At 37.9% G+C, this 27770-nt stretch overlaps 1 protein-coding gene across 2 annotated transcripts in view; it reads right to left on the reverse strand.

The window, feature by feature from the left end:
• FRK (fyn related Src family tyrosine kinase) overlaps window positions 1–27770 on the reverse strand; it is a 69223-nt gene that overhangs the window by 19472 nt on the left and 21981 nt on the right. For both annotated transcript variants that reach the window (XM_026123536.2, XM_026123535.2), the window contains 3 exons: window positions 12759–12880; window positions 4230–4393; window positions 3419–3587 (listed from right to left, as the gene is read on the reverse strand). In XM_026123536.2, coding sequence (XP_025979321.1) covers window positions 3419–3587; window positions 4230–4393; window positions 12759–12880 — 455 coding nt within the window. The remainder of the gene's footprint in view (window positions 1–3418; window positions 3588–4229; window positions 4394–12758; window positions 12881–27770) is intronic.

Genomic DNA, 27770 nt, shown 5'->3' on the forward strand with positions numbered 1-27770 from the left:
AAGCCTGAGATACTGGCTATGTGAATATTGGAAGCTTCAATCGTCAGCATGTAACATGATGCATTTCTTGATTACTCATGAACTACTACACTTTCCATTCACTTATCACTTCTGTATTGAGATGAATGGAATCATCAGACTTAACCTTTGTTTTAATTTTATTTGTACCAAACTAAGCATTTATTACTCAGATTAGGGTGAGAGGATTTAGGTTTTTTTCTTTAGTTATTGAAATGCTATTACTCATGAGTATTGATGAAAGCAAGCTTTGGAGAGCTAACGTGCTTAATTGATTAAAATAAGGTACTCCAAGGGGAGAAAAACATTGTATGGAAAAGAATAATTCCTTAGAAAAGTACTGTAAGGTTAAATCTGCCACTTGAAACTGATCTATTACTGTAAAGCAGTTAAATATTTCACAAAGTATGCTGATAAGAGAATCAGTAATACCTATATAATTTATCAAGATGGCTTTGAGGATCGAAGCCTGCACTTGAGCAACACTAAGTGTAATGCTCTATTTTCTCATCACAGTATACAATCACAGCCTCCTGGCTACCCAGATGTCACATCTAGGTGAAGCTTGTGTGTGCCATAATTCAATACGATCCACTGTGAAATCAATGAGACTACTACTGTTGACCTCAACAGGAAGCAGACTACAGTGGAGAAAAAATAGATAGGAAAAGTACTGATTAATCCACTTCTTTTTCCCAGCCAAAGCATACTAACAAAGAGTAACACAGTAGAAGGGGCTTCTCCCTCTATAGCATGCTAGTCTGTATGTAGTAGCAACAAGTCTGCAGCAAATACTATCCATGATTGCTTGTTCCAGTGTAAAAATTTCGTTTTTAGCTAACAAACCTACTGCAGAAGCTTGTGTGACCATTTTTGTTGTTTTATAGTCTACTATGAGCACATCCTTAGAATATCCAATTAATATAGAAACTGAAAAACACCTTTTCCTGCTTACACTGGTCTAGCAGTTTTATGCTTTCTCTGTGCTTTATCAGCAAGACATTGAAAGGATAATGAATTGAACAACAATCAAAGAAAGGATCTCTGCAGATCAGACTGGCTTTAAACACATTAAGATGTTTCAGATATAAAATTTGATTTCACTAACACTTTTCCTTTTCTTGAGGTGGAGTATTAGTAGCAGTCAGTCATCTGAACAACATCAAAAAGAAAAAAAAAAGGCAAATTTCAGCTGAAACTCAGCCATTTTATCCCATGTGTTTTTCATGTATTACTGGGTAGTCTTTTCAGTTCTGCTTCAGTCCGTTATTAAATTCAAAGTTTGCTTCTTAGAAAACAGATAATATGTACTGTCTCCATTATGCAGAAGGAGAAGTTGAAGTGGGCTTTTGAGAAGAGTTATTAAAAGAGGTAGATGAAAAATGATTAAGATAGCTTTCCATTCTGAATATGCAATACCAGATAAATCTTAGTTCCACTTTCCCCCTAAAGAAAACAGGTAGAAATGTATGTGTTGCAATTTGTGCAAAATCCAATCATTTTGTTTGATGAGAAACAAATCTTTCCTAGAGTGCTAGTTATCACATACTTTCTTAAAGAAGAAAGAAAAAGACAACTACTAAAAGAAAAATAAATGTCACAAAAACTTAAATAGCTTAATCTTGATTCCAGTTTCATTCAACTTCCTCCTTTAAATAGTATTTTAAGAGATTTCACGCTTTAGGAAGAACACTTCAGTGTCTTGCAATAAAACAGACTTATCCAGATGTTGCATTAAATCATTAAAGGGAGGTAAATTCAGATGGACAGATTAGATCCTTGTCTTATGAAGAAGAAAGGCAAGCAGTATATTGGGCTGTTTAAACAGAAGCCTGTAAGAAGTGAAGCTATTCCCTTCCTTTACTCGGACTTGGTGAAGCTGCAACTGGACACTGGTGAAGCTGCTTCCTTTTATCATCACACTTGGAAAAAAAAATGGTTACAACCCAGAAACAGCACAGAGAATGTATTCTGAAAATGGTGCAACTTCTAAAACACTTTAGGTAGGTAAAGAAGAAAAGACTGAAAAGGAACATGATAATAGTTTTCTAGTTGGTAAAGAGAATAATGTGTAACCCATAACCATGGTGGATAAGACAAGAAGTAATGGGTTTGTACTGCCGAATGAAAGATTCAGGTCAAGTATGAGGGGAAAAAGCCCTTTTTGATAGGAGTAATAATGACGATTGAACAAGAACTCTTTGAGAGACTGTGGAGTTGCTGAAGTTGCTGGTTTCAGAAGTTTTTCAAAACAGGTCTTTCAAGTCTTTGAAAAAAGTCTTTAAAAATAGGTTTTCCAGTCAGGAAAGTCATAGCCTTAGTTGTTCCTGTCTTAGGACAGAGAAATGGACAAAGAGATTCCACGATGGTTTCTGTGATTACCAGAGCACTAAGGGGACACATGAGTTCACTGGAAAAGTGTGCTGTCTTTCAGATGGCCTTAAGTCTCAACAGTTCTTCCACCTTGAGTTCTGCAAAGACAAGAAGTTTGCTATCTGCTTTCAATGTGAAGTCCCAAAATGCATACAGTATGCTCAGACTAGATAGCCCTAAAATGCATGCTTAAATTCCTCCCTGTTCAGGAGGGCATTCAAATAGGACTCAAGCATGTTTAGGTGATCCTCTGAACTGAAGATCTGAATCTGTTTTGCTTCCTGAAACATGATTGTTAATGCTCAACACAAGCTTTTTCAATTAACTGCAACACATTATGTTTTCTCACTTTAAAAATAAGTATATCGTCCAGGCTACCCTTCCTATCTATGAGATTCTTGCCATCTGCTGGCAGATGTTTTATGTTTTTGTTTTAAAATGAACAAATTACTTTAATCAAAAATAAACAAGAAAAAATTTTAAAAGCTGTATCAGTCACAAACCTATACTATAGGCAAATACTGGGAATGAATGTTGTGGATAACAAAGTATATTCAATCATTATTAGGATTAAATCATTTCTTAAATACAACAAGATTAATATAGTACATATCCTATGCTAACAAACGCATCATTATTACATAGCATCTAGCCACTAGAAGAAATTCTGCAGGCTATAAACCAGTAGTAAATTGATTACTTCACCTACAAATGAAACATAGCCATTCAATTCCACACAAGCAATATTCTACAAAAGGGATGGCCTTGCTGGAGTTGTGCTTTTATGTAGTAACTATCAGACAAGAACGTATTCAGCTGAAAGAGAAACAGAATTGTATAAAACTGTAATTCAAAATACTAAAGTATTTCAGGATCCTCAGCTTTGTTAGCCTCCTTTTTGAGTGCATATATTTTAAGAATGATTTTTTTTTTTTAGGGATAGGCTACATTTTCAGTATAATTTAAAAAATAAAGGAGGAGTAAAGTCAAATGTTGGCAAGCTAACATTCAAGAGTAATTCACATACCTGGTTTTAATGTTTTGATAGCCACAGGGGTGGTATTATTCCACAGTCCTTCCCACACCTCACCAAACTGACCAGATCCTAATTTCTTCAAGAATTTCAGAGAGTTTCGGTCTATCTCCCATTGATCCACAGTTTTATAAGACAAATCGAAAGTAGTAGGAGTTTGTACCTGGTATAAGAGAAGAAAGAGAAGAAATAATACAGTAATTTAGAATTCTAATATTTTCCAACAGCATATACAAGTCATTGTTAACTATGTCATGTAAAATTGCAACTGATATGAATAATGTATCTTGATAGCACAGACATATGATAAAGTGTGTTGGGTACATGAAGTACAGCCCACATCTTGGGTACTTTCAGTTACTGAAATATTATTTAACGCTAAAGAAAATATCTTGCCATTAAAAAATAAAAATTAGAAATCATCCCTCTAGCAAGCTCTTTTAAACAATGACGTATTGCTTGCCTGAACCTAGTGGTTTTGTCTCAGTAATTACTTATAGACAGCTAGAGTTATGAAGCTGGTGATTTCATCTCCATATCCATTTACAAAAAGGTATTCATAAATCATGAATTGGCCTATTTTCTCCTCCAGTCACATGATGATTTGTTCAAAAAGGCATGGTATTTTATTATTAACGTGTCAGCTTCAAGAATGAAACTATAACGCTATCCATGACTTCTAAAAATAATCAGGTCATCACCACTTTGAAATGGTGGAAACAGTTATGGTGCTAACACTTTCTAACAGATATCTGAAGAATTACCTTATAAAAAATATGTTGCACGATGTAGCATCCACTCTTACCTTTAGACATGGCTTCCCAAGTGTCACGCAGAGGCCATCATTGCTTTTACTGTAATAGTCAACCAACTCATTCAGAGTTTTAAAAGTTCTCCGTCTGCTCAGGAAAAAACCTCCTTCATCCAGCTTTCTGATCCTGTAGTGCTTCACAGATTCACCATCAAAAACTAAAATGATTTAAATATATTAAGTTTCTGGGTATGATAGCAGTAGTATAGTATAGCTTATGGCCAGCAGTTTCAAACCAGCTTAAGGGACGTTAGGTTCCTAAGTGTGTTTGTAAGGACCTTAAAAATAGATTGTAGAGACCTAAAATAAATTAGTTTAGTTTCAAAAATAGCAACTACACAAAATCTCTTTCAAATCAAAGCCCACTTTTTAGACAGTTTAACATATCTAGTCTACCAGTCTTTAACCATGCAGGTCTGGAGATTCTTGCACTATAAGACTTGAAGCAAAAATACATAAAATTCCTGCCTGGGCAGTTCATATTTTCCGTCTTTTAGGACACCAAAACCAGCCAGAATCATCTAATTCAAAGGAATCATTTAATCAGTTTTTAGTATTTCATTTATCAATATTAACATCCCAAATAGCAGCTTCTGGATTGGCAGGCATTTTACAGCAAACAAATATACACACCATATGGCTATGATCTTCTGAAGAGCACTCACATCTTCCATAGATTTTGAGTTTTGTGAGTAACTTGGAATATGTAAACATCAGGCCAATAATGCTCTATTTTGAGTAGCTGATGACTCCCTTTCCATCCAGATGTCTTTTATTCTTATCTATTCTTTCTTAATCAACAAGATATTTGTCTTCTTGCCTCCTATAGGTTATTTAGTTGCATGTCAAGACATCCAAAGAGCCCTTGTCTGTGACCTTCAGAGCACTCTTTGGTAGTGTCAGAATGTAGGCTGGGCCTCTGTTTGCTGGGGCCAGTGAGTGGGAGGATTAGCAGCAGAACAAAAATGGAGAAAAATGCACTGTCACTCACCTAGTCCATTATTTAGGGAGGACAAGCCCTGTAATTGCCATTTTTTATTGGTCTGTCATATATGGCTAACATAGCTCCTCTACAAAGGAATATCAGAAGGAGCAATGGCTATAATATCTGAGTGATAACAGGGAAGGCCATTCTAAAGAGCTGGAAAGAAGTCTAGTCTTACATGTGGGGCAACATTTAGTGTGACACTCCATTACTGAGACCATCCATTTCCCATAGGCAGTGAAGAGCTTGCATCCTGAAGGATAACTGGTTTAACTCCTATCAATACCACAGTTATTAGCTCTAATATTAACAGTGTTCTGTAATAAACCTAGCTGCTAATGAGGAATCCTGACTGTATACAGTGTTACTTAAGAGGGAACAGGCTTAAGCAGCAGGATAATTTTTTCTGCAGCTCAAATAAGATGAGGTATGCATCTGTGGAAGAAGGTTTCCTGATCCTGAGAGTTTCAGGTGGAAAATGCCCACAGCTCAAGGAATGGTACCAAGCTGTAATGAGATAAACGGAGAGAGAATATTTGAAGGTATGGACAGGCTGGCTTAGGTTTTTTTCCTCACTTGTTAGAGCTGGTGTTGGAGCAAGCTGAAAGGACACAGGTAGGCAGCCAGATTTGAGAGGGTCAGTGAGAGAACCAAGCCAAAAAAGGGAATGGGAATTATCTAGTGGTGAGTTTGGGAAATGGCCAGGAGAAGAAACTGTGGATAATGACCAAATGTGAAAGATTAACTGAAAAAGAAGGTAGTGGCAATAAGTAAAAGACAGGGGGAAAAACCCAGAGTTTTATCACACCCTGCCATTTCAGGAAACAACACAGTGTTTTTCCCAGGATGAGTGGGGAGACAAATGAGAAGGGGAGGAGGAAGTTCCAGCTACCATCCTGTTTCTGGTCACCCACCATTGCACCTTCCCAGTGGGTCATGTGTCTCCTTCCCCACCCATCTATTTAAGAGATCACTGGTGTAGTCGTCTTCTCAGAGCTCTCACACAACACTAAACTCTGAAAAAGTGAAAGGGAGGCATAGGGCAAAGGCCTTCTCCTGTTTACCTCCAGTATACCTTCTAGTATCTGAAATTCCAGCAGACTTAGTTAATTTAGTCATGTTATTAGTGGCTACTCTTGGTTATATAATTAATTTAATATCAATGTGTTTCAGTGCTACTAGCAGCCTCAGTCTGTTACTCACATATGAAAATCTAGTTATTAGCAAGTTTATTATTGGTGTCCCCTGGAATTATCCCTGCTGAAATATGTTTGATGTTGCAGCACTTCACTTTGCATTCTGCATACCCAGAATGTGTGTTCAACTTTTATAAATTATTCTAAAAATTCAGGAACATATATCATTGGTCTTGAGTTAACTTTAGAAAGTAAACGGGCAATCATTTTAGGCATCATACTAACAGAAGAATTCACAGCCACACGTGTGTAGCAAAATCTTAGAAAATTACTAGTTACATATATGGTATAATCTCTCTCACCATTACCTGATTAAATTCAAATGAAAACCTTCCTTCCTTAAGCACTATCATGTCTGATCAGATGTTTTCCTACTGCACTGTGCGATTGTCATCCCCGACCACCAGAGGGCATATAGGGGCTGTTGGAAACCTGAGGGAATTTTATAACTGCCACAAGTAATATTTTAGGGAGCTGAGTTGCCAGCACACGATTCTGAATGAGTACCAACCAAGAATATTTGTAAATATAACTTCAGAGTATAAAAAGAACAACATCAACCACTCTTCAAATGCCATTTCCTTTCAATTTAACACATAATTAATATTTTTCAATTATAAAAAGCATGTAAATGTTTGTGATGCATGATTTGGAATGAGGATGATGGAAAATGACTTAAAGAATAATTCAGCAACAACACACAATGAAAATTCATTGGCTTTTCCAAAGTTCAAAGTAAAGCGCATCTGGCCAAAAGAATTGTTATTTATGATTCATCGAATAAAAGACCAGCAGGATGACTGCGTTAATCCAGTCTCATCTATATATCACAAGTGATAGTAGCTTGAGTATCTGATTTATTTATTAGCAATATTATAATTATTATTTGTAAAGTAGCTAATCTTTACGTAAGAGTTGGTTTGAAAGGTGTGCTCTAATTTCTTAAACGAGCTTTATGCGAAACCCTGTGGTTGGCGGTATATAAATTGGACGATATGAGCACAGACTCCTGACCTCATGTTTACTAAGTCTATGAGTACTGGTTTCCTCGACGTTCTGGAGAGTTTCCAGTTTATACCATAATTTGCAGCTACCAAATACTTTATCCTGGTTCATGGTATTTTGCTGCTATTCAGGTTGTATTTTGCAATTTTGCATCAAGTCATGACTCACCAAACACTGTTTTTCATATCAAATTGAAATAAAACAGTGTTTGCAGACCACCTGATCTAATCTCCTTATCACAGCCCAGCAGTGTGACTTGAGCAAGGAAATAATAAATGAAAAACAGCAGTGTCTTTGTAGCATTTACATCTCACCAGGCAGAACATTTCCTAGGAATGTGGAGGAAAATGATGGTTTAGCGTGATACAGCGTGATACTTTCATCGGCTTCTTATTCCTGTAAGATAACATTGCTGTTTTATGATACTTTTGTAGCTTTTTCTTCCCCCAGAAGAAACTGGAATGTGTGCAGAAAACCTGTAGATTTCTGCACAGATGCAGCTTTTGCCTGTGATAAGCAGTTCAGGGGAGGATTAATTCAGTGTTTGATAAGAGACTGTTGGTGGATTTGGGGGTCTTTTTAGGGTTTTGTTTGGTTTTGTTTTTTTGTACCGTCTTGCCATGAAAAGGGTTGAGTCTGGCTGTGCAAGCACTGCACTGCACACATGCAGAGCTGGAGCATGGTGCAACTCCTTCTCCCACACACAGAGTGCATCACTCTGGGAAGAGCTAGCTACAACCCCCTTTGGTCCTTCCAGTCATCCCTACACCCAAAGCAGACAGTTAAATGAGACAGGATTATGACTACAGCTTCACACAGCTTGACATCAATAGGGTTTGAAGACTGCAGTGGTTTTCTCCTCTACTTGCCATTCCCAAAACAATTGCAGCTGCCCATTAGATTTCTTCATGGGTTTGATTTAACAGAAGCATTCTCTTCTCCTTTGCTTTCCATCTTTTTAAGACTGGGCCAAGCAAAAGTAGATTTTGTCACTCAAGGATGAGAATAAAACATTTTAGTGCTCCTTTCCCAGGGCAGCAACATTCAGTCTTACAGGGGCATCAGCAGAGCAGCATCCTCACCAAATGAATCATTGAAGCAAACGAAAGCATCATTACTGCCAGAGTAACCCAACATCTCTCCTGCCTACAGTCCTCTACCAGCACAGACAGTGCAGGCTGCCAGCATGGAAGGAAAGAGGGAGCAGAACCATCCCCCAAGCCCTCTCCTCCTTACTTCCACTATAGCCCTGGGGTGCCCTGATACTTATAAATTTTCTCTCTCATGTAAGGATGAGCCAGAAGCAGAAATACGCATTTTAACAATAGGGCCATGGCCAACCATTTGCCAGGCCAGGAGTTGTACTTGGTCTCCGTGCCCCAGGCAGAGCTGGGAGGAAGGCAGCTCATTAAATCACTCTCACCAGCACAGAATAGGTGCAGCGGCTGCTCTTGCTCAGTCATTCTCTTGCTACAACCATGATTTTGCCACTCCTATCAGTCTGCTGCCTTAAATGATTACCTACTTTTTCCTATGCCTAATGCCAATCTGGCCTAGAGGAAACCACACAATCTTTTTCAGCAGTAGAAAAAAAAAAAAAAAAAAAGGAGGAAACACAAACCATTTACATTGCTATTTAATACAATCAGTCTTTTAGATACCATTATGGGGGGGGGGGGGGACTGAGAGCCTCCTGCTATCATTGGCAATGACACTCAATTAAACTGAGCATATCTAAATTACGGCTTTTAATTAAAAAGAGGCAATGTCTAAGATGGCACCAACATGTTTAAAATTTAATACATTTTACATCAGATGCTGGAGTCATCAACATAAAAATCCTTCTGCAACATGTGCATTTTTAAAATGGAAAAACCTATTTTTAAAATGTCAAACACTTTAAAATGAGAGCAACACATCTCAAAGTCCTATCTAAAGTTTTATGTGCTTTCCATTTAACCATTTATAGCTGAGAAAAAACTTTCTGAATATAACTTCTTGTTTGTAATTTAAATAGTTATTTATCATCTAAATCATTTACAAAATGTGTGTTTTTCCATCATGGCAAGTTAGAAATTAAAAATGTCCTATTAGTGAAAGGAAGGGTTTATTTCTTTCCTTTTCTTTTTTCCCTAAAGAGATACATTTGTCTCTCTCTCATTAAGTCTCTTATACATTGCCCATATGTGTATGATCTCAAGCATGAAAGTCATAAAAATCAGTTTATGCAAACTTCGGCAAAAATCTTTCTTCTTCCCCCCCATCCCCTTTTTAGTTTGATAGCATTTAAATGTTAGGCTAGACAGAGACTTGCAATACTTTCAGAAAGACCTTAGTTCTGAAAGCTAGGTTGCCACTCTTCTGGCCATTATCATCGTATGCTCTGGAGTAAAACCAAAACAGCACAGCAGGTAGAGCAAACCCAGTTAGTCCTACAAAATGCAGCTATTTTGTGGCCTATGGTTACTTTATGCACTTAAAAAATTGAAAACTGAAATTAAAATTATATTCTGAAAGAGGAGGTTGTGATTTTTCCCCTATCAGCTACCACACAGACAGAAGCTATGCAAGACTTTTTAAAAGGAAAAGGGCTGAATCACTGTTCCTCAAGAAAAAAACACTTTGCTGCCCCCGTTTTGAGCATTCCATAACTCCTGATGGAACAAAACAGACCCAGAAAAACTGCCTTTTTCATAGCATCTGGTGAATTAAACAACCTTCCTTCCAACTAATTCTTCCCACAGTACAATGCACTTCATTATCTACTTTAGCAGGCACTCAGTCTCCCAGAAGTGATGAGATTATGGACATAAAATGTCTGGACCATTATGTATACCATTACGTTGGAAGCAAAGAGCCTGAACAACACAAACAGATGCAATTCAGTCAAGCCTGGTCAGTAAGTAGCAAATAATATTTAGCCTCTTCAGGATGAAGTAGTGTGTCAAAGCTAAATTACATTCAAGTCTGGGAAGCTGCTAGAAGTTATAGCAGCAGTGGTGAATCATTTCATTAATGCCTGCTGTCTATAGACTGTTTCAGAACTTACTCTTTCATTGCCTAAAAGAGCACAAATGCTTAATAAATCTGAGATGGCACAGAACCTTTGCATACATGCTCAAATGGCAACCCATGTTCATGCATGAAGAAGGTTTGGATGCTATAGCTGGACTCTTTCCTCAGCTTATATGCTGTTCTCCAATGCCATTTTGAAAAGAAGATCTGGGAAATCCTGGTGTAATTTCCTTATTAAAATGCATTAGTGAGAAGCATTTTACTCTTTCCTTCATCAAACAAAGCTATGTCAACCAGCATGGAAGAAATCCACACTAATGATTTCATACCTTGCCTGTTACCAGCAAGCATCAAACCTTCTGTTCTTAAACAAGCTCTTATGGAAACCTGCAAAGGGCCTACTACAAGCTTATTTAATGAAATCTAATATACTAAATCAAATAGATTATGGTTTCTATCCAGGATCTGGAAGAAAAGAATTAAACAACAGCATTTAAGGATGATCTCAGCCTATCACAAATGTGGATGAAGATCAATTTTTATTCTCTTGGATTTTTCTCTGCAGTACTTGATATTGTTAGTAAAGTACTGCTGCCTTCAGCTTGGAGAGGTAGCCAAGATGAAAGGTAAAGAATTAAGATTTCGAATCTTCTTTAGAAGGCTGCAGTTAAAAAATAATAAAAGGAAAATTGCATTTCTAGCCATAGGTGCACAAGCACAAGCTTTTTCAGTGACTTTTCGTAAGGTGTCATGTATTCAAGTGCCAGCAGATAATACAGGCATATCTATCCTTCCCTGCCTACCATCACACTGTTATCAGTCTAGCCTAGCCCTTGGATAAAATCAGCTCACTGATGGAGAACAGCTGAATGAAGCTGAAGCCATGTAAGATGGGCATAAGTTGGTAAAGCATTTTCAAAGGTTTGCAGCTTAATACATTCTTCAGATAAAGAGGTACACATGCAGCTGGTCAGTTCTGTCACAGTTTGGGAGTTGTCTGATCCCTTGCTGATGCTTAGTGTTAATATCAGTTCTTCTCAGCAAGAGTGAACTTCCTTCAGGGAAGGCATGAACTCTCCCAGAACTAAAAATATCATATTTATTTCATAATGTCATTGCATTTCACTACGCAGGCAACGTATATTTGTCTTGGTAATAAAAAGCAACCCTCCCCTACGACCACAAAACAGTGCTGGTATGTACCCTTTCCTTGTGTTTCTGAAGGAGAAACCAGGCACGTGTCCAAAGGTCATTAATCTTCATGCATTTCTGTGTTATGCTTAGAGGATGAGTAACACATCATCCAGGCAGAAGAGGAGTCAATACAAATGAATCTGTTTATGCACAAGACGCTACTCACTTCATGGGCATAATTCTACATGTGACAACTTACAGTTTATTCATAATCATCAAGACTCTTTACTGATTCATAGAATTAAAGTATGTAGAGCTATCCTCATTCAATGCGTTAAGAAGTTTGTAAGCAAGGTTATCTAAATGCTTCTTGCTGTATTTTGCCAGGTATTCTCCTATTCTCTCCGGGACAACATACTCTTGACTCATACTTGTATTATAGGTTTGGTTAAAAGATGTCCAGGGAAAACCACCAAAGAATAATAGTTTACTATCTATTAGGGCAAATATCTACTGACACAAAAAAGATGGTACATGGTACAGTATGAAAGTAAGTAAAACAGTAGTGTTCTTATTTGACAGTCTTTTGGATTCAGATAAAGGCCTTTAAATACATTTCAAAAATCAGTAGCATCATAAATCTAACTTTTTACTGATGTTTACAACTAATTTTTCAATGAAATATTCATTGAAACCTTCAGTTCTTTCTGAAGTATAGCTCTGCAAATCTTCCAATGGTTTTGTCCTGGAAACAAATAAGTGTAAACCTAAAGGTGTATTCTAGCAGAAATCTCATTTCCTTAAACTTGTGTTAGCAGACCTCTGCAGTTCAACTTCTATTCCGTATACCAGTTTTGACAATAGTGTACAGCTGTAATGTATTTCTGACATTTTAATTATGAAAATAGTTCCTATTTCAAGGCAGCTGGAAAACTGGAAGTAATATGGACAAAAAAGTTAATTTGTGTTCTGAGCATATTAATAAACACAGACTATAAAATAAAAGTTAGCAAAGACCCAAATGGCTCTTGCCAGCTTGTCTTTTTATATGTCCTGGGAAAGAAAGATTGTTATGAATTTTAATTTTGTTTTCATGTCCACAGTTTATCATGCTCAAAAATGAAGAAAGAATACAAACCACCTGAGAAACTTTTAAAATGTTGATTAAGATGAAGAACTAAAATATACCTGAAAGTGAGAATTCGCCTTTTAGACTTTCACTTTCTCGGATTAGGAAGGCACCTGTCCGGTTTCCAGGATATGACAGTTGTCTCTCTGCATCTGCTCGTTTGATTGGGCCAAAAAACCACCTAAACAAATAAAAATAATTAATTTTACCAATAAGTAAAACACACCAGAAAGACAATTTACCTTTTATAAACATACCATAAATTTACAAAGAGATAGTGTGTGGCATGCTAATTAGAGTTCTAATAGTATGAAAAGAAAAAAAAAAACTCTAAGAACTACACAACAAATTTATTGTTAGAAAATATTGCTTGCACATTTGACCGAGATCCTGATTCCACTCCAGGTGGAAAGCCTTACTGATTTCAAGAGAACTAGAGTTCAAAAGTGGTTGACTGGCATTGTCCCAAAAAGAAAAATCACCAAGAAAATTTTGCCAGTGTTATTGTCATAAAAACTGATGCCCAGGCTCACTTGAATTGCACAAAGGTAAAGGTATGTGCTAACATGCAGGCATCTTAAAAGTCAAAGATATCCAAAATAATAGCAATGAACTAATGTTTCAAGAGGTAAGTCAAGCTCAAATCTTCCCCATTCCGTTTCCATGTTGTTATCTCAAATGCCTTATTAGTGATTTTTAAGCTCTGCTGATGATGTTTGATGAGCAAAAACAATACTTTGCTCAAGTCACTGGAAACACCTGAACATCTATGTTCTTTAAAAATCTACTCTTTTTAAAATATTTGCATAATTTTCCCTCTACTACTAACATCTCTAATTTACAAAGACTGTTCAAGGAGCAGTTCTATCTTGTTCACCTGAGGGTGCTATGTAGCGCTTTTGCTGCTCTGTGTTCAGTGTAAATTAAACCAAAATAAGAATGAGGTGATTCAGCATTTTCAACTGGGATGGCATTCAGCTTCCATCGAGCAAAGATATAAAGCTCTTTCCAAGATTAGCTTATCTGAAGTAAATGGTGATAAATAGTTATCAGAAATACGCCATCTACTCACAGGAGAAGTCCTCTGAAATTAATTATAGATAAACCTAATATGCAAACTTTTTAAGATAAATCAATGTATCACACAACACATGAGTTGCTTATTCAGCTAACTACTTCATTTGTCTATTACTAGTGAAAAGTACAGAAGGAGACATCAACAAATTACTTTAGTATCTGTAACGCTTACAATCATCAAGAGGAATGAAGGAAATAAATAAATTAGTGTTGGGCGAAATGTTTAAAATAATATCCTGCTTGCATGAACAAGCATTAGGAATGAGTAATGCTTTTTGTATGAATAAAGAGGAAATAAACAAAGGCAAATACAGATGGAGCTAGCCTACACTGAATATACTTTGCTAACAATAGAAATTGAAACCCAGATATTCTGGACTACATTCCAAACCTCTGACTTTAAGATGATTTGGATAAAATGTAAGTAGGCCCTGACACATATTTAGCAAGGAGAGGGATCTGAGAAGAAAGACACTAGGTGGAAAATTCCAGGAAGAACAGTAATTAGTAATTAGACGTGGGCATAAGTTTCCATTTCTAGTAGGATCTGTTTGATTAGCAAGAGCACAGCAATAGTGTTCTTCTGTCAGTGAGACTCAGGAACATGTTATCTAATATCTCAGCCAACACTGCATCCAGCACTCCACTCTTTCTCCCTCTCATTGTAAGATGCCAGACCTGATCTTTTGGGGATTGTTTTTGGCTGATTTCCTAGAAATATTCATTTCCGCCATCCCTCATAACTTCCAGGAGAAAATTCATTAAAAATTCCCAGGCTACTTCCAGGCCACCTCTGGCCATCATATATGGGAGGATTTTTAGGGACAGATAAGATGATCTTCATGTAGGTCTACACCAAACACAACCCTTACTTGGTGCTGATGATGCTCAACATCATAATTTTGGTGGGTTTTATTGCGGTCATTCAGAGGGTAGTGATCCCATCTGTTCATTTCTCTATTGCCAGTCAATTCCACTGGTAGGTTTTTGACCCACAAGATCTTCAGGTGGTAGATACACGGATCATAGGCGGCTTTGTCACATGATGTTCCCTGACTGTGTCAGTATCTTTACCAAGATATGTGTCTCTATCCTATAATCTTTTCCTTCAAGCAAAGGAAGGGATATTGCTTCTTCAGGCTGAATTCTGCTGGATGCTCTTCAAGGGTAAATTCTTTGGGAAAGGAAGACAATGATCTTATGGAAAGAAAAACAATGATGATTTCTTTCTTTGGGGAAAAAAATGATAATGTATCAAAGATGTATCGTTGAGTCCAGGTATCCTCTTAGGAGGCTGCAACTGCTAGGGGAAGCAGCAGGAGACACATCCTGTCACCAGCAGTGGTCCCCGTCTCCTCATTCAGTTTAGCTCGAACCAAAACAGACTCAGGAGTTCAACACAACATGATAGTAACCCTGGTTCCATCACTTTCTTTGCCCATAAGCCCCCTGACATTCACAGTGCAATGCAATGTCTGCTGAATCTACCTGGCTGTAATTTCTGCCTCCCTACTCTACATTAAAGTGTGCTAAAATAAAAATAATCAGTTCTAATTCTGCCCATTTATGCACATTTTTTTCTTATATCAGGAAGATATGGAGGAAACTTTTAATCTGGAAAGTTGAAGAGAGGAACAGTAACAGGCCAAGGGTATTGTATGCTGCACAGCCACTGACAAAATCATTGAAGTGAAGAAAGACAGGGATACAAAGGTCCACAATGCTATACTGTTGGCAGAGCTTCCATTACTTGGCAGCATGCCTTGAAAAGATAAACCCCAACAGGAAAAGACAAAATAGAAATATCCTCATCCAAAAAAAGCATAGGCATAACAGGTGCCCTTCCCTTCCACTCTGTTCCCTTCCATTAATATAATATCTCCTCCTGATCATGTCACCCAGTGCAATGCACTATTTGAAGTAGAGACTAAAGATTTAATAGAGGATCTTGACTAAAATGGGAAGCTTTGTCTTTCTTCTAAAATTAACCCTATCTGAACTGCAAGGCTAAACCCAACAAGATTCCCAACCATGGCCCAGATGAAAAAGCTTTTGGGAGAATTCTTCCAGCAGCCTACCATTCTTTAGACAGCCACTTTCCAGCCCCACTCACACTGGTGTGCTAAGCTTAGTCTTTCTCAAAACCCTAACCCTATCACTTACGCTAACCATAGGTGTGGTATCAGCTTTACGCAAGACCCCCAGCCATACCCTGGATGCAGAAGTAGTTCGGGAACAAATTTATTTGCAGCCTCAACTTCACCTGGGCAGCCCCTTTAAGGCCCCACTCCAACTAATGCTCTAGCCTCTCTAACCCTAATCCTAGGTGTGGGCTTAGCCTTATGCAAAGAACCCCTGCCCACATAAAAAACTTCTCAGGGGATGAGTCTTTCTGCAGATATAACCCCCCTTTAGAGTCTTAATCACACTGGAGCTCTAGGGTTTGTAATTCTCCTTACACTAAAACTAACGCAATCCCTAACACTAGCTCCAGGCACGGGCTGATCCTTAGCCAAAGACTTGCAACCATGCCAGATGAACAAGCTGTCCAGGGACGTATATTTTGCAGACCAATCCTTCCTTCGGTAGCCCTTTCACTGCCCTGCTTACACTGGAGCTCTAGGATTTGGCATTCTCCTAACCCACACCCAGGGCATGGGCTGAGCCTTAGACAGAGACCCCCATCCATGGACTAAAAGAGAAAGCCCTGAGAGAATACATTTGGCAGTCCACCCCTCCTTCAACAGCTCAACCCTAACATTAGCACAAGCCGAGACATTGCAGAGGGACCCCCAGGCATGGGCTGGACAAAAAGTCCTCGGGATACGAATCTTTCTGCAGCCCCAATCATCCTTGGGCAGCCCTCTTTAACACCTCACTCCAATAGGATCTACAGGATTTGATTTTCTCCTAACCCTTATCTTGCTTTTACCTTGGGGGAACCTTATCCAAGGACTCCTAGCCATGGTCCAGATGAAAAGTTTGTTACTGGAGAAATCTTTTGGCAGCTTATTCCTTCCTTTGGTAACCCCTTCACAGCCCCACTCCAAAGGGAACTCTAAGTTCGTAACTGAGGATTTGGGTGCAACCCCATTTGGGATGTGGACAAGATTCTCATCGCCAAGCCAAATGCCAACTCTGAATTTAAAGCCGTCACAGTTGGCTTTCTTGGAAGCTTCATCAGATCCTTCACTGCTCTTTTGTTATGCATGCAGAAGGCCAGCACTGAAAATGTTGTGGAAGTTAAGACTATGTGATCCATTTCCATTAGGTCTCACCAGAGCACAACTTCCCACTTCTATCTTCTACTTTTACCTAGATTTCATATACACAGAAGCAAAGACAGAGTTAACTGCACAACATCATATCCGAAGTGACTGAATTTGCCTTAGTAACTAGCTCTGGCTGGGAGGAGGGGGGTCTATTTCATGTTTTCATACAACTTGCAGGATACTGGAGGTAAGATATGGTTAAAAGCTGAGATCCGTGGCATAGTCTGAATGTTGTGAGGACCCAACTGAAAGATAAAATACTGGGGCCTGAGTCAGCAGCACGGTATAGCTACATATAGAAACTGTAATAGTTAGAATAGGATTGGGGTGAGGAGAAGAAAAGACTGCTGAAAATGCCTGTGGACGCCTACACACGACAAGTTCATTCGAAGAGTATACAGGTGCAACAGAACAAATACCAGGTAATCGGTCAAATTAAAGTGACTTTCAAAAACCCTGAAGATGTTAAAATAGGTAGCATGATCCATCCTGGACCAGCACTTTGTGGCATGAAAGGATCTCCATTCTGATTTTGCATAAGTACTTGCAACTGGGATTTACTGGGATTTCATGGTAAGGTAAATCTCGCAAGACTGCTAAATCTCAGCAGCAGTTAGGGTTTTTCACGATTTTTGTTATTCCTGACGATTTCTCTGTTACGGAAGAAGCAATGATAAAGAGGTTAGTTGGCTCTCCAGTAGAGTAATTGGAGCGTGTTAACTGTATCTGTGATGCTAAGCTAAGAGGAGAATATAAAAAAGATTTTCTAAACTAAGAGAAGAGCTAAGTAGTACAGAAATTACAGCATAATCTTTGGGAGAGGATAAAGAAAAATAGATATTATATACATTGAAACCAACTATATCCCAATTTCTTCTGGAATGCAAAAAGCTCATACAACCACTAAATCAAATAACTAAAAGCTTCTACAGTACATAAATTTTGCATTTTAAACATCTCAAAATCTACATTCATAGAAAGTTGTTGGTGCAAAGTCAACAACTCCAAAGTTAGGAAATACCAATATTAAAATTGCCTCCACAGCATCCATTCAGCCATTTTCAGGAAAATCCAATATGATACTATCTTTAATTACATGGCCACATCCCCTTCTTCCTTGCAGTGTGTTAAAATGAATGTTGCTCCCTGAATAGTTGTCCGGTATTTTGTTTTGCCATTGTGTAGATCATAGAGTTTGTTTATTGTGCATTGTTTAGTGTCTGTTCTCAATAAAAGTTATAAAATTATATGAATGACTAATTTCCTCGCAGCATCCGTTATAGTGTTCATCACTACAATATCTCAGTGCTTTAGAAATATTCATTAACTTCTTTTCATGGCACTCCTCCTTCTAAAATACTTTTTACAGAGAAGAAACTTTGCAGAAAGGGACAAAGGCACTAAGATATTATTATAAACATTTCCTACTAATTTTGACTCTCCAGTCTGAATTGCTTAGTGCCTACCTTTCAGGGAATTTAGCATTGAACGGTACTTGGTTTATTCAGAGAGCAACACTTCTAACTTCAGGAATTGTTTGGCAGAAGACAGGGATGGATGCATGGAAAGGGGAAGGGACAGAGAAAGAGGGAGACACAAAGAGATCCTCCACGGTGTTATTTAATTACTTTAACCATATGATCATCCTGTAATCACTGCCCTTACTCAGCACATAAAAACCTGAACAGACTTGTGTGTGCCACTCTTTGCTACTGTCATCTGAGCAGGACAAAAAGCCCTGCTGAGCCAGCCTTAAATCCAGACTGCCCGGTTTGCAGTCTGCTGCTGTGGGTAAACATTTGTGCAGAAGCACGGACATAAGTTTACTAAGGGCTCCAGTAGCACATCCATCTCTTCTGCTGGGAAAGGAAGGCCCCAAGAACTTGCTGGGTTTCCATCACCCAGCACCAGAATTTTGCAGCAAGCAGTAAGAGCAGCTGGAGGAATAATCTGTGAGCTGAGACTGGAGTATGCTTTTTCTAGCCAGAATATCTACACTATCTATAGAATGTCACCATCGAATGATAACAAATCTATTAGATTACCACATATAAAGTGCAATTCTGTTTTCAAAGGCTTGGTTAGTTTGAAGAGAAATTTCTTCAGATAGAAAGCAAGCCACACGTCTTTAATATAGCAAACTCCCCTTCCAAATATCAAGCCCTTCCTCCAAGTACACACCCAAAGGATTTCCCATATCATTCTGAGCCACAGTTTTTGTTTTCAGGGAGGGAAAGAGGCAGCCTGTGCCTGGTATCAGCCCTGGAAAATTTACACCAAATCACATGAAGCCTGAAAAAAAATATAAGCAACTAAACAAGCCCTTGTGATTGAAAATATTACACTGTCTTAATTGTAAGATGCCCTGGTTATAGACTAACGAAGTAATACAATTTCTCCAAGACATGACATTTCAAGAAATTAGGAAATATCACTGCAAAGATCAAAGCCCTCCAGACGTAACATAGTTAAGAAACAGATGTGCTTTACAAATGATGAACTGCATGAGTGAAAGAAAGCGTGGGAGATGAGCACTGGCTGCTTCAATTTTTCCTTTATAGTCTATAGTGAATCTGATGATGGAGCTGGCAAAAATAGAAAATTCTGTTGTCAGGCTAGATTGTGCCTATTAAAACTCGCAAAAGATCCCCTTTCTGAGCATGCTCAAAAACGTAAGTCTTAACAATCATGCCACAGAATCTACATACTGAAAGAGCCAAGATTAAGACTTGCAAACTTTCACTGTGCAGAGGATAGAAAATCAAAGATCGGGTTTCTGCTCCTTTGGACACAGAATCCTCCTTCTTTGCTTTCTTCTACAAGTTTGCCTGGGATTGTTTTTAACTCTGCCTATCCCTCACTGTCACTTATTACCAGAGATGCAAGGATGCATGGGACAAGGATAAAATTTAAGAAGAAGGAATTTGTAACTATTGATAATAGAATGCATATGACACCACAGAAGGCAGGGAGGAAGCAGGATAGTAAAAGGTCAAAGAGGAAGAAAGGACTGCAGAATATCATCAAGGGTTTGGAGGGAGAAAGAGGTCAGAACTAACAGACAGTACTCCAGAGAAAATAAAGGCAAGACCAAACAGAGGACTTTATCTGATGACATCCCTAACGCCCAAGGGTATAAACCTCAGCTGTGGCACCTGCTCAGGAAACCCTGCTTTTGAGAGCTGTCCTGCTCCTGCAGGGCATGCGTCTTTGGCAGGGATTTCATTACTGCTTGGGGAAACAATCTCACAGACCTTACTACATAATTGTGCTTTACAGCTCTTCTCCCTTTCCCTTTCTTAATTTAATCCCACCACTCATGTTTGTAGAGATTGCCTAGAGAATACCATTCATCATCATCATCATATACTTGTTGACCAGAGGTGGCCTAAACCTTACTTATCAAACTACCCTCAGAAACAAGTGAGACAGACTAAGGCTTTAATAAAATGTGTAGATATCAGCACTAGGTAAATCAATTAAAATCTTAGCACACTGCAGAAAATATATAACTTGAACAATACTTCAAAAAATATTCATTTAAATTGTACATATATAGCCATACACATCCGTTCTGATTACTTATTTCCCCAAATCAGAAACTAGTTTCATCCAAGTGAAACCAGAAATTCAGGTTTTCAGGGATGACTATGCAGGGCAGCACATTTAACCTTATCTAATCACAATGAATGTCCTTCATACTTAAGGATCTGAGTCAGGCCTATTGCTCAGATCCTTGTTGCTGAATAACTTATTTCAAATTTAAACAAATAATATCCACATTAAGTGTGAACCCTAAAGCTTCTGAGTCATTTCACAGTAACAGTGGGTGGAATAAGTTTTTTTTTTTTTTTTCCCTCATTCAAGGAAACATAGAACACATGAATAGCTCTGAAAAACTAAAAGCTCAGTCCTACATGATGTAAGCAACAGAGCTTTATCAAAACCAGTACAGCAGCATTATTTTATGTTATATAAGTATGCAGAACTCTGCCTTTGCATTTGAATATAGTATACGTCCCACTTGTACTTTTACTACTTCAAGACAGTATTTTTTTTTCTTTCAATAACCATTACAATGAGAACTATATAGTTTTGGAAAAAAAAAACCAAATCATATTTTGCTCTTGGTTTTTGGATACGTTTTGCTAATGTTCTTGTCACAAAATTATGGCCAACCAGTTGGCGTTTTTCCATAAATTCTAAATTTATGGTAGAATTGAGAGAACTTTCTCTATAGGATGCCAGAATATAAGAGGAATAGAAAAGACAAAGAAGGAAGAAAAAAAAAAGGAAAAAGAGAAAGTTTTACTTTTCCATACAATTTCTAAGCAAAATATTATCGCTTAACTGTGAAGGTAGTCAATTTGAATAATTTCAGATTTAAAGTTGCTTTTTGTTTCCATTTTCAAATGAAGTTTCCACGAAAAAATAAACTTTTTTATTCTTTGAGTTTTCTTCAGAAAGGATTAAGCTACCTGGAAACAAGACACAACCAAACAATACCCTACATTTTGTTTCAGGCCATGTTAAATATTTTGATTTGATACAAAACTAAAATCAAGGATTTTATTTTCTTTTTTTGCAAAAATGAAGCTAAACAAACAAAATGAGAAACACTGCTGCTTAGCTCTTATCCTGAATCCATTTCCCCTCTCCTTTCTTCCTGTATTTATTGGGTCACTGACATTATATTATTGTTGCTATTATTATTATATTATTGTGAGTACTATGACACAAACAATCCATTCATCCATGTAGGGGATCTTTAGTCAAAATGAGACAATTTTAACCTATTTATCTAAAGCAGCGTAGTCACTATTTTGCTGGAATGCGTGTCATGCATAGATGCTTATGTACCACTAATTTGTAGAACATGATGTTGTTATAACACAGGTAATTCTTTCGTGACTGCAAGTATGTGAAGCCATCACCAAATTTAGGGAGAACCTTAAATACTTTTTGGCAAGATAGGTGAACTGCATGTTATTGTCAGAAAACCAGTTTTATACTTCTAGACTCAAGGACCAGATTTGTCACATTTACATGGTGTAGTACCTTTTTTAAAAATAGTCTCAATTTTACTACTCACTGAAAACTTTACTCTTAACACTGAACATTAGCTTTCCCTACACAAGCCCAATGACCACAATGCAACTGCAGTAAACTGGTGAATGCCTGCCTGTCCAGGCAGACTGACCTTGTTTATATCTGAGACCCAAAACAGGCCCCTGGTTGCACTAGCAAATGCCTCAGGGAGCCTGTTGGAACAAACTGAAGGAGCAGATTGATTCATGTCCCGAAAAGGACACTGCTTTAGTCTAAGAAATGGTTTTATTTTGTATTATTTCCAACAAAAACAGGAGGGTAATGAGCTGTGCCCTGAAGAAAGGGACCGTCAGAGCTTTAGGGACTTCTGCTGTAATAAACTGCGTGGGATTGTTTGGATAAGGTAATGTTCAACATTGAGTGAGTGCGGTAAAATCCACAGCTCACCACAGTGGTAGGTACTTCCTGCTACTGCCTAGAACAAATTTATTTCCTCATAAAAATGAGGATTAGCTGGACGTTTGTCTACAAAAAATTGTGACACGCTGGAGGTATAAACCTTTTTAGTAAGTACTTCAATAGGCGATAATTGCACTGTCATGTGATTCTGTTTATAAGAGGTTATGAGTGACATTATGTTAAATTTTCACTATATGATAACAAAAGTTGATTATGCTGCAAACATAATTAAATGGAATTGAATTTGCTCTGGTATTCCTATAGGAAACGAATAGAAATAGAGCCTGGAACACAGTGTTCATGTTTCATATAGGGGAGCTGCATTATGATAAAGGTAGTTTCTTTGGGCAGCAGAATGAAAAATGAACCAAAATATGCTTAAAACTTTATTGGTCTGGCCTGTGCTCCAGGTTTTCCTAAGTTTTAGAAGTCAACGAACCCCAGTCACCAAATCAATTGCTCTGTAGCAAATACCTTAAACAGATACCTGCAAGTGTCATTCTTGCCGAAGTCTGCAGCTTTTCACTGCAGCTCCTCTCCTCATCCCTTGCCATGACTCACCAAGATGTGTAGCATCAGTCCTTGGTCCCATGTCACAAAGTCACACTGCATTACTTTGCAGGCCCCAACAAGGACCTACTGAATTTGGAGACAATTTCAGCATGCCTAAGTTGCACCCTGTGTCTTTCTGTACCTTTGTACACTGCATGCGTGGGCGGCAGGCAATAACCATCCGCCCAGTCAGGGCCTGGACTAGGCACTTCTCAGCAACATGCTCGGGTGAATGACGAGCTCAGGTGACGTCTCTAACTCAGACTGACTCAGAAGGGTGAGGAGCAAGGCTGAGACCTCTGTCCCTGTCTGGAGTCCATTCAAGCCTCTTAAACACACACTGAAACGCTCATCTGCCCCATGCCCACAGCCCTGCCCTTCTCTCCCCCCCCCCCCCCCAAGAGATTTCTCCTGGCCCCTCTCCAGGCATTTGAGGAAGGTGCTACCGGAGAGAATGTGCTGCCACTGCAAAACCAAACATTGTGACTGTGAGGTGGATTCTTCAGGGCAACAAAACATTGCAATTTTCACTACTCTTGCACTTTGTAATGACTTGAAAACGACCATTGCTCTTGGAGGGATAGTATCACAGGGCCAAATCCAGAGGCTATGTAAAATAGCTTGGCTCACCTGATCCTACTTTCATAGCACAATAGGAACAAAAGATTAATAAAACAGCAACCAAACCACAGTCTGATAGAATTAATATGAGTAAATCCTGTGAGCATCATTTACAACTAAGTAATTTTAACATTTCCATTCATTCCTTCAGGACATTGGTCATCTACATATTGTGCTATTTAATATGGTCTGAAGTTCTTCCATAAGAGAAAATAAATGGTAGGTGAAAATGATATCACATCATTTTTTGTTGTGTTTTATTTACACAAGTCATTGGTATTTCTCCAATTTAAGAGACCAAAAGCCAGGTACTGCAAAGTCTGTTCCAGCAGTAGTTTTGTGCTTGGATAGGGACTTCATTTCATTTACAACTTGTTCTAAAACAACTTGTCTTTGGAGTCAGGCTACCACTGGCTGTAACAAGCATTGCTTTGGACTTTTTGTATGAAACACAGCCATGTAATAGTGTCTTTTTAAAAGACCAAAAATGCGTTCCTCAGGCCCAGTTTCTGCTTCACAGAGTCTTCCAAGTAGACCTGTAAAATCTTGTATCAGTGCTAGTATCTGTATGCATTTGTTAACACATACATGGCTAAAAGTACTGATATACTATTATAATATACTTTAAAAGTAGCAATAATTCTGCTATTTATAACAGCTGAGGAACAAAGCTGAAACCTTGAGGTAGCCTTAATGTCAACATGGTACAGAGAACACTAATGACATCAACTGATTTAACATTAACTCAGAAGGACAAGAAAATGTTCAATCATACATTCACTCAGGCCATTACAGCTTCCAAAAGCACTTAATTGATTTTCTTGAGAAATTACTTTTCTTCTCTCCCAGGCAAATTCACCTCAGTGCAGAGGAAAGGCAGAAGCCCTTGGAAACAAGAAGTCCCACTTAGCTGTACAGGACATCAGTGGTAAAACATATCTTTCCACCCATTTCTGTGGAAGCTCTCTCTTGTACACACACACGCACCTATTTCCTACTGCCAGCAGTCCGAGCAGACTCGCACCCACTCTCTGGTCTCCTATCAGTGGAGCATAATTAGGTCACTCAGTCTCTAAAGGGTATCAGAAAGGAACTGTGCAGTCCAAAAACCCAAGGTTTTCAAGCCAAAGAGCATAACGATTCTTCATATGGTGACAAATTTCTTAACTAAATAGATCTCCCAGTTTTTAGGGCAACCTTTCAAAGATGACAGATGGGAAGGGTGGCATACCAAGGACACTTTTGACTTCTAGAAGTAAAGCTAGACCACACCCAATTCCATATCAGTGTGAAATCCATGCCCAAGACCCACATACACAGTTTGCCCTGTAAGAGATCATAACGTCATCTCAGACAAGTATCTCAGCATCAAAGTAAACTTCTCGGTGATTTTTCAAACATTTTAACTCTAATAAGAACAAGATCTAATTTTCATTCTTTTTTCTTTCCTTCTTTACAGGTATTCTGAAAACTAATAATTATCTTTCCAAGCTGATCAAATTGTCAATCAATTATGGAACACCAAAAAATATTAGGTGACTTTCTACAGATGAAAAAGATACTCATTCATCCATGTCAGTAAGTGAGAATATATACAGAGTCCAGTCATAAACTGTAGAAGCTTGGGAAAGGCATACAGTAGAACAGGAACAGGAAACATGAGAAAAAAACTTCTTTACTATGAGGGTAAGAGAGCACTGGAATAGGTTACCCAGAGAGGCTGTGGAGTCTCCTTCCTTGGAGATATTCAAAAGCTGCCTAGATGCATTCCTTGCAAATGTGCTCTAGGTGACCCTGCCTGAGCAGGGGGTTGGACTAGATGATCTCCAGAGGTCCCTTTCAACCTGAACCCTTCTATAATTCTGTGTGAAACCAAAGACACTCTTTTTTTGGAATAAGGGTGAAGGAGGTTCCCACTAATTAAAAAGATCAATAGTTTCAAAAGGAGGATTGACTTTTGTGAGTTCTCAGCACTTCTGAAAATCATGGTATTAATTCCCAAATGTGAATTTCAGAATTTTTCTGTCTTTTTTCCTATTCTTTTGCAGTAAGGTTTGAAAAGCTGTGCTACAAAGTTGTTTGTGCTTCAAACAAGAAAAATATTGTGTACAGGAAGCTAACAGTATAGCTGCTTTAGTGAGAGAAAACTAAAGGAAAATGTTTACCAACATTATTGCAGACAAATCTAAAATGTCAGAGATCTCAGTGACTGAGTACTCTGCACGGGAGTAATGAACAAGTCAATTAGTGCAATCCTTTTTGGAACCTTCCTTTGATATTTAATTCATTACTCTGTTTATCCAGTTTTCATTGATTAGGATTAGTGGATCAGCATGGATAAACAGTGTGCATTTCTACCTGATCTTTGTTTTTCTATCTGATTGAACATATAGATGATCAATATTTGCTTTTATCTTTTAAAAAACTATTACTAGACAAATTCTAAGCATGTCTGGAGAGCTAAAAATGCAAAGATCTAGCTTCTCTTTTTAATTTCTTGTAACTTTTATGGTTTTCTTATACAGTTATTAGGATGAAACTTGAATATTAACATTTAAGAAAACTCCCATAAGGAATAAGCTTCTTAACTGAGCAGCATAATCACTATTTCTTAGGTTTTAAAGCAAGAAGGGCCCTCAAATGCATGTTCCACACAATGCTATTAAATAATGACTGAAAATTGTTTTTTTCTCTTACATATAGTAGTAAGTATGCAATAATATTTTGTCTTTTTTAATATCACCTAATAAATTATATTCTTTCTTTGCTATATTTACTTTGTTTGCATGATCTGAAGAGGAATAGAACATTTTATTCAGGAAAACATTTAAATTATGATTAATAATACTTTTTCTACTACTCTGTTTTAAAGTTAAAGCACAGGTAAATTTTGTATTGTCTAAACTGGGCTGCTGGAAGACTGCCTCATTGTTAATAATGTTTGCAAAAGGCATCCACATTATGTCTATAAGATAATAACAGGATATATTCAGGTCTTACCTTTGCTCCTCCAGTAGAAGTCAAAATCAATTGACTACTATATATCTCGCAATGAAATAATCGGCACCGCTGCAACATGGATTAACTCACATATATTACGGTAGATTAGGGAAGACAGGTATGGCCTGTAAATGAACAGGCAGGTGAATTTCACAGGGGCCTGCAAAGTGCTACTATTTCTTTTCGTGCCTATTTATTTTGAGTAGGGATAGAACAATCATCATTCCAGAAAAAAAAATAGAAATAATTGTTTAGGAACTTAGAACTTTCACAAGAAGGTTTTTCAGTTGGTTGGTTGTTTTTTTTTTCTTCTTCTTCTTTTCAATAGCTTGGTCTCTTCTTAAAACAATTGTGCAGTTTCAACACCTACACTTTTGCTAAATAGACTTGACAACAGGTCCATAATTAGATATGGCAGTGATGTACTCTCTGACACAGCTAATACAACAATTCCAGCTTCTGGTAAAGTACAAAGGGAACAGATCAAAGAAAGTCGATGGGCTTGTGCACTTTTCATAAAATCTTTTCTGAAACAGAATAACTGGGCTAGAGAGGCTATTGATTTGACCTAGCAGGGTATTTCTTATATTTTTATGACTTAATCTTTTTAGTACAGGTATCTTCCTACACAAAAGAGCCCCAAACTCTTCTATAACCAACAGAGCTTTTACATGTTACAAAATAATTCTTCACAGAGATACTTGACCTAGTTTGTCTAAAATCAGCACAGCGTTAGGACTTCTTAGCCTTGCTGAACTATCGGTTACTATTTTTTCTACTAAATTTGTTCAGAGATCACTCAGCTCTGCACAACCCTGTATTGTGCTGTTCAGCCATCAAAGATGACTACTGAGGCAATATCTGGCATACATTTTTACCAATACCATTGCTCAAAACAGACTAATCTAGGCTAACACACACAACACTATTCCTGTTGAGGCTGAAGAAAAAACATCAAACAGAACGACTAAGTTTTTCTGACCAAAATATGTCATTGTTTTTCTAAGAGGCACTCTAAAGGCCACCTGGGTTTCAAAGTGC

The sequence above is a fragment of the Dromaius novaehollandiae genome, chromosome 3 (assembly GCF_036370855.1).
Source record: "Dromaius novaehollandiae isolate bDroNov1 chromosome 3, bDroNov1.hap1, whole genome shotgun sequence".
Lineage (NCBI taxonomy): Eukaryota > Metazoa > Chordata > Aves > Casuariiformes > Dromaiidae > Dromaius > Dromaius novaehollandiae.